General features: G+C 42.8%; 1 protein-coding gene across 6 annotated transcripts in view; it reads left to right on the forward strand.

Annotated features, from left to right (window-relative positions):
- sptbn2 (spectrin, beta, non-erythrocytic 2) overlaps window positions 1-7372 on the forward strand; it is a 48361-nt gene extending 40989 nt beyond the window's left edge. For 3 of the 6 annotated variants that reach the window (XM_082550167.1, XM_082550168.1, XM_082550170.1), the window contains 17 exons: window positions 136-360; window positions 462-551; window positions 942-1220; window positions 1309-1439; window positions 1544-1748; window positions 1864-2238; window positions 2335-2579; window positions 2694-2832; window positions 2951-3035; window positions 3293-3489; window positions 3643-3770; window positions 3875-3950; window positions 4488-4565; window positions 5599-5777; window positions 5904-6077; window positions 6202-6244; window positions 6338-7372. In XM_082550167.1, the coding sequence (XP_082406293.1) occupies window positions 136-360; window positions 462-551; window positions 942-1220; window positions 1309-1439; window positions 1544-1748; window positions 1864-2238; window positions 2335-2579; window positions 2694-2832; window positions 2951-3035; window positions 3293-3489; window positions 3643-3770; window positions 3875-3950; window positions 4488-4565; window positions 5599-5777; window positions 5904-6077; window positions 6202-6244; window positions 6338-6550 (2862 nt within the window). In that variant the 3' untranslated portion in view covers window positions 6551-7372. The remainder of the gene's footprint in view (window positions 1-135; window positions 361-461; window positions 552-941; window positions 1221-1308; window positions 1440-1543; window positions 1749-1863; window positions 2239-2334; window positions 2580-2693; window positions 2833-2950; window positions 3036-3292; window positions 3490-3642; window positions 3771-3874; window positions 3951-4487; window positions 4566-5598; window positions 5778-5903; window positions 6078-6201; window positions 6245-6337) is intronic. The other 3 variants (XM_082550171.1, XM_082550172.1, XM_082550169.1) reach the window with 2 other exon arrangements.
- Window positions 7373-7704: the final 332 nt, after the last annotated feature.

Here is a 7704-nt window from a genome sequence, read left to right on the forward strand (position 1 = left end):
CGAAAAAAGTCTCACTTTTTAAACATGTTCAATATTACATATAATCAAATGAATGTGGTGCAAGTAGCCATGTTTGCTTAGTGGAGCTAAATGTTATGCATTTGTTTCTTTAATGTTTGTGCTCTCTCTATGTAGATGCTGGAGCATCAAATGGAGGTCAGAGAGAAGGAGGTGCAGGCCCTGAAGTCTCAGGCTCTGGCTCTGTCCCAGGAAGATGCCGGACTGGCTGAGATAGATGGTCAGCAACGGCGTGTCACCGACAGCTTCGCCAACCTCCAAGACCCACTCAACCTCAGGAGACAGCAGCTGCTCGCCTCCAAAGAAGCACATCAATTCAACAGAGACCTGGAGGATGAAATTGTGAGTGGGATAACCTTAGTGATTCCATCAATAAAATAAACAGTTTCTGACAAAATATATCCTGACATTAAGATAATTAATAATCAATCTTTGCCTCTCAGCTGTGGGTGACAGAAAGGATGCCCCTAGCAACCTCCACAGACCATGGAAAAGACCTGCCCACTGTACAGCTGCTAATCAAGAAGAACCAGGTAAAGTTGCAGCTTTTTCAATATATTTTGAAAAAGTTACAAATTTTCAGTATTATTTTTAGGTGTTGCATTGTAAGTAGCTTAAAGGGCAAAGGTTTGGTATTGATTACTCATCAAATGTGGTCTCATTTTCATATAAGTCACAGTCACAGTCGAGAACAGCCTGAATAAATTTACAGTACAAAAATAATGTCTTTTTATGTCTTTATTGAACATTGACCACAGTCATAGAGATAAGACGTAATTTTATGGGTAATCAGGTTCCAAACTTTGACATGCAAGAATCTAAATACTTTAAACAGACACTTGGACTGAGTTTAGAGAGATTTTGAGGAGTAGGGAATGTTAGCCAACTAAGAAAGTTGAATATTGTCTCTGGTTGTGAATCAGACTTTGCAGAAGGAGATTCAAGGCCATCAGCCTCGCATTGATGACATCCACAGACGAGGCAAGACTCAGACCCAGGTAGATGGTGAACGCCAGTCTGTTCTGGAGGATCGCCTAGTTGAACTGCAGAGCCTTTGGGACCAGTTGATCGCCGAGACAGACAAGCGTCATGCCCGTCTAATAGAGGCTAATCGTGCCCAGCAGTTCTATGCCGATGCTGCGGAGGCAGAGGCCTGGATGGGAGAGCAAGAGTTGCACATGATGTCAGAAGAAAAAGCCAAGGTAAGCTCGTGTAAAGTGAGATTTAATTGCTTTTTTTTCCTACATCTTGTGCTTGAAGAAAGTTGATAATTTTCTCTTTTTCTCTCAGGATGAGCAAAATGCTCTAGTGATGGTCAAGAAGCACCAGATCCTTGAGCAGGCACTTGAAGACTACGCCCAAACCATCCACCAACTGGCCAACAGCAGTCGTCTCATGGTCAACAATGAACACCCAGAGAGGTGAGAGCACAAGACGTTGTGAACATTTTCAGATGCCCCACTTCACCTTCTATAAATAGAACAGGACACCCATAACCTCATCTCTCTCATTTTCAATTAAACAGCGAAAGAATCACCTTACGACAAGCCCAAGTTGACAAGCTGTACGCAGGTCTGAAGGACCTTGCTGAGGAGCGTCGGGGACGGCTTCAGGAGAGGCTGAGGCTGACCCAGCTGAAGCGGGAGGTGGATGACCTGGAACAGTGGATTGCAGAGAGAGAGGTGGTTGCTGGCTCCCATGAACTAGGACAGGACTATGAACATGTCACAGTGAGTTTTTTTCCTCTCAGTAGCATACTTTGGAGACATGAAAGCTCAAAGAGATTTAGCTGAATTAATTATGTTGCTCCCTTTTGCCCTGTTTCTTTTCTTTTTCTTTGTACAGATGCTGAGGGACAAGTTCCGGGAGTTTGCTCGTGACACCAGCACTATCGGCCAAGAGCGTGTGGATGGTGTAAATGCGCTGGCAGATGATCTGATTGAGTCGGGTCATCCTGAGAACGCCAGTGTTGCTGAATGGAAAGACGGTTTAAACGAGGCCTGGGCTGACCTGCTGGAGCTGATTGACACACGCACGCAAATGTTGGCAGCCTCTTATGAGCTGCACCGCTTCCATCAAGATGCCATGGAGGTGCTTGGACGTGTTAAGGAGAAGAGGGAAGCACTGCCTTCTGAACTTGGCCGTGACCTCAACACTGTCCAGCATCTGCACAGACAGCACACCGCTTTTGAACATGACATCCAGGCCCTCAGCGGACAGGTCAGTTATCACTTGCTAAAAGTGATCTCATTTTAGATGGCGAAACTAATATGTGAATACGAGACCAAATATCCTTCTGCTCCTTTGAACTCCTAGGTGAATCAAGTGCAGGATGATGCTGCACGCCTGCAGAAGGCCTACGCTGGTGAGAAAGCGGATGACATTCACAGAAGCGAACATGCTGTGACTTCTGCCTGGGAGGGCCTGCTCGAGGCTGGCGAGGCTCGCAGGCTCCTCCTGCTGGACACCGTGGAGAAATTCCGCTTCTTCAACATGGTGCGAGACCTCATGCTCTGGATGGATGGTGTGAACCTGCAGATTGACGCACATGATAGCCCAAGGTAAATGTCATTTTTTGCTTAAATTTCCACTTACTATAAAATAACTTCAACAATAACTTGTTTATTCATATATAACCTGCCTCTCCTATCTCCTGTGGGGGTTTTTTTTTATAGGGATGTATCTTCTGCAGGGTTAGTAATTGCCAATCATCAAGACATCAGATCAGAGATTGACGCTAGGACAGACAGCTTCACTGCTTGTGTTGAGATGGGAAATACTTTGATCAACAAAAACCACTATGCATCTGATGAGGTATTTTGCAGTGGGTCACATTTACGGTTGTCTTGAGAGAGAACAGTGCATGTTTACAAAAAACAAAAAACCATGTTGACTCAAGAACTGATATCTGAACCTGTTCACCTATTTACAGATCCGAGAAAAACTGACTCAACTCCAGGAAAAAAGAGATAAGATCAACAAAAAATGGCAAGACAAGATGGACCATTTACAAATTGGTATGCATGCTTCACATTTTTGGACTGCACACGGGTGCATTTAGGCCAACAGAGCCGTGGCAAAAGTGCATGGTGTTGTAGGCAAGTTGCTACACGCAAGAGATGGTAGATAACATGCAAACCGGTACCTCCGGTTTAAAGGTCTCTTTATGCAACTGCAGCATTGTACATTGAATTATAATTCTTTTTTTCTCATCCTCTCTGTGTTTTCTTTGTTTTTCTCTCTATATTGTGGCCTTTGGTCATCTTCATATCAGTGCTGGAGGTGTTGCAGTTCGGACGTGATGCTTATGTGGCAGAGTCGTGGTTGGCTGGGCAAGAACCTCTGGTGCGCGCAGCAGAGTTGGGCTCAAATGTGGATGAAGTAGAGAGCCTAATTAAGCGCCATGAAGCCTTTGAGAAACTCGCCACGGCTTGGGAAGAGCGCTTCGTGCAGCTGGAGAAGCTCACTACAGTAAGTAGAGAGATTTGGCTTGTTCTGGAGTACACTGGTAAATGCAGGATGTGTAGGATATAGTACATTCTGCATCATCTATAATTTAGACAATAGAAACCCGACTCCCTTGGTATTACACTAAAAAATGGCTAATTGTTTTCCACTGTTTAGCTTGAAGAGCAAGAAAATCAGAGGAGGCGGGAGGAAGAGGAGAGAGCGAGGCGACCTCCTACTCCTCCACCAGTAGAAGAAGTGCCACAGTCTGAGACAGAAACTCAACCACATGATTCTGCAGCCAGGTATGCCAAAGAGAAGACTGGGTAGAGCACAAGAGTGTTCGTGTAAAGCAAAAACACACTACGAGAGAAAAATTAACATGCTTTCTTTTCCCTCTGTAACACAGAACCAGTCTGGACCAGACCACTCTCAATCAGTCCGTGTCAGTGAACGGAGTACACAGCGACAATGACACATCACAAGTAAGATACGCTTTGTGTGTATGCTTCAAGTGCTTCATTGATTTTTACAGAGTTTCCAGCATAATTTAACATGTAGTCCACCGTGTTGTCTTCCTTCATCTCACACATTATTAGATAGGTCATTAAAATTCATATCCATCAGACAGTTTGATCTAACTTATGAAGTGTAATGCCAAGCTGTATATTAGCAAGCAGTTGTGTTTTGCTTGACAGATATGTTTATTATATGTAGCCACTCGTTGGGTTAGGTTCTGGAAAGAAAACTGTGTTACACTTTAAATTCATACATGTTATATGAGTGATTCTCTTCAGTGGCAGATGAAAACAAGTACCCGGTGACTTCATGTGTCAGAGGTGATGGATTGGCTGCTTGTGGGCAGCACTGTTGCAAACCTCTGCAACTGATGCTACAGAGAAAATCACTAAATGAACGAGAACTATTTCTGTGTTTCTGCAGTTCTAGAAGTGCAAGCCATATCCTGACATTCATCTTTTTGCCCCAGACTTCTTAACAATTTCTTATTGCGTTTTTGCCAGCAGTCATTATCGCTATCGTTGTCAGTGGGAAAGAAATCAGAGCCTAAACGTGTGTGTAAGCCAAAGCAGCAGGAGCGTGTGAGTACCAAGTCACGGTCAGCTTTGTAGCTACCCCTCGTCCCCTTCACAGCCTCCGCTCAGCTCCTGGTCAACTGCAGTGCCTTTTTCCTTCTACTGAGAAGCTATTGCTCTCTGTCACAGATGCAACCATCGCTTTATTTATTCATGAGCTACAGCTATCATTAACGAGCCCCATCGCTGTTTAAAGGCATGATGCAGATTCATGAACACACTATTTTCATGGATCAAATATGCAGTTATATATTTATATGTGCTCATATTGACCAGGACAGGAGTGACTGTAAATGTGGAGCCCAAAGTAAATGTGGTGATAAATGTAGCTGTTCAAAGCTAATTTATATGTAGTTTGTTTTAGTCTTTATCCATGTGTGTGAGTCGCCTTTGAGTGTCAGTCTTTTGATGGAGTCACGTGAGAATCCTTTGTAGAAAAGTACATGACACAAAAGGTGCCCTGAGTTTCCGTTTTGTACTATAGTCGCAGTACTAGAAGCAAAATCCTGTTGTCTGTGGATGTTTTTTAAGGTTTATAAGATCAATTAAAGCCACAACACTTAAGCTGCAGTATCTCTAAGATCTCAACATCTCCAGTCTTAGAGGTGAACTGTAATTGAGCAATAGTGTAGGACTATTTATTTATATTTTTTATTTGACTGAAGAAGCTGAGATTAGCATTAGAATAATATTTAAATGTATTCACAAGTTGGATTTCGGGTCTCTTTGGAGCAGTTTAAATTAATTTAAAATCTAGTTTAGTGTAGCATGCCTGTTTCCTGTATGTTTGGTTATTTTAATTGTGTGTTTTACCAGTAAGAGTCTGTGCAATGTCAGAATGCTGTGTGATTATGTAGACCTCCTGAACCCTCGCTATGCTGTTATCTCAGGTAATCATACAGTGCTGTCAAAGCAGACGTCATCATAGCTTTTTCGTGTATGGCTGTGAATGGCTGCTTTGCTAATCACCACTTCCATCCAGCTGTGTTTTTTTTTTCTGCCCCCCTCACCACCATTCATGTCCTGGTTTTAACCACAGGGCTCAGAGTCTGAGTCAGTGAACGGACCGGGCAGAGACAGCGGACTGGCATCGTCTCGCGTCGATCCGTCTGCCACTTTACCGAGCAGAGGCGCGGCAGACTCGGAGCCAGAGACCATGGAGGGGATGCTCTGTCGAAAACAGGAGATGGAGTCTCACATCAAAAAGGCAGCTACCAGGTGAGCGTTGCTATAAGAAGATTTGTTCACGTGCAAAGAGAAAGAAATGCTGACGTGGCTTTAGTTAGCGATATCAATCTGTATGTAGAACAGTTTAACTTTTATCCTGTTCATTTGTTCCCGCAGGTCCTGGCAGAATGTGTATTGTGTCCTACGAAAAGGAAGTCTTGGTTTCTATAAAGACGGCAAGAGTGCTAGCAACGGCATTCCATACCACGGAGAAGTTCCCATCAGCTTGGGAGAGGCTGTGTGTGAAATAGCCCATGACTATAAGAAAAGGAAACACGTATTCAAGCTCAGGTGAGAAGACGGACAGCATGAAGTGTCTGAAAGTTAAAGGCCACGGTGAAATAGTAAGATTGGTGTAATAGACGTTAAATTTACCCCTGACTAAGTGTTGACCCTTTCAACCCTGTGACTGCAGGTTAGGGGATGGGAAAGAGTACCTGTTCCAAGCAAAGGATGAGGTGAGATGTACATAACAGGTTTATATTGCTCAAATCATTAAAACACATTTAGGGGAATATAAAACATAACCAGCCTCTTTTGTGTGTTGAAAGGCGGAGATGAGCTCCTGGATCCAGTCCATCCTTAGCTCCATTCCAAAAGGATCAGGAGACTCGCCTGGAGCTCCACGGCCCCTCAGCCGTGCCATGACGATGCCGCCCATCTCGCCCAGCTCGGGTGAAGCTGGAGGCGTTACCATGCGCAACAAGGATGGGAAAGAGAAGGATCGCGAGAAGAGGTTCAGCTTCTTCGGCAAGAAGAAATAAAACATTTGTAAAATCATGGATGGGAACTAAATTTGTCAAAATTTCAAAAAACTGAGGCAGATATAAAGGAAAGTACAAACAGGTCATACAAACACACTGCTCTCTGTGCAAGCCCCGAGGAATCTGTTAACAGCTGCGTCATGTAGCTGAGAAAAGTTTTTTTTTTTCTCTTTTATTCTCTCCCTCTTTGCTGGTTTTATGTGTCACTTATTTTATTACTCATCCAGTCCACATCTCACTTTAACTGCACCCAACAATCAGAGCCCTCACCCTGTTTTGACCAACAGAGGTCATTAGTGTGAGTCAGAACCGGGGGTGGATGTCATTAGCAGAGAGACAGTTCCAGTCTAGTGAACCGGATCCTCCTCTGTAGGAATATTTGCTCTTCAGTGAGTCTTGATTAGCTAACCTTGTTGTGATACTGTTTCTCTAAAAAACAAAAAAACAAAAAAAAAGATGATGGTTTTCCACTCTGCTGCATTTTGATTCATTTGCCCAGTTTTAACTGCTCTCTATTAGAAAGGATCACATTACATCTCTTCTTCTGTTCTTGGTATTGATGTTATTAATCTCAATATTATTGATATCATTATTACTATTTATCTTTTTCAGTTGCTGGCTTGACAAAGACTAATTTGATGGTAGATAATCTTGATTTATGTTGTTGAGAGAAGCAAATTTGGTTTTGTGGAGAATGTCAGCTTGCCCTTGTATGTACTATATCTTTTTGTTTTCTTTGTTTTCTTTTTTCCTTTTTTTTTATTTTTAGGAATGACAGTTTATGAGGTGTTCTGACAGGAAAATAAAGCTCATTGAATTTTAGCAGTGTGCAGTAAGTGATCACAATTTTCCTTGAAAAAATAATATATATATTTAATAAGTGGTTTTACTATTTTTTTTATCTCTAATTTTGCCTGTATTTGATTCTTTCTTTTTGAGTGATCTTTTCTGCTTGATTTTCAACTTTCTTTCTTTTTTCTGTACAAAGCAGAGAAGATTAGTTTTCTAGCGTGTGCATGTGTGTGTGTGTGCGTGGGTGCGTTTGTGTGAGTTGTGGTGCTGTGGACTTTGCATGTTTATGTTTTTTCGGATCAAGCGTGGCCAGATGGATGCTGCTTTTCGGTACTCAGAATCGGTAAACCGGGCAGAAACAG

Source organism: Aulonocara stuartgranti (assembly GCF_965226115.1).
Source record: "Aulonocara stuartgranti genome assembly, chromosome: 10".
In the NCBI taxonomy this organism is placed as follows: Eukaryota; Metazoa; Chordata; class Actinopteri; order Cichliformes; family Cichlidae; genus Aulonocara; species Aulonocara stuartgranti.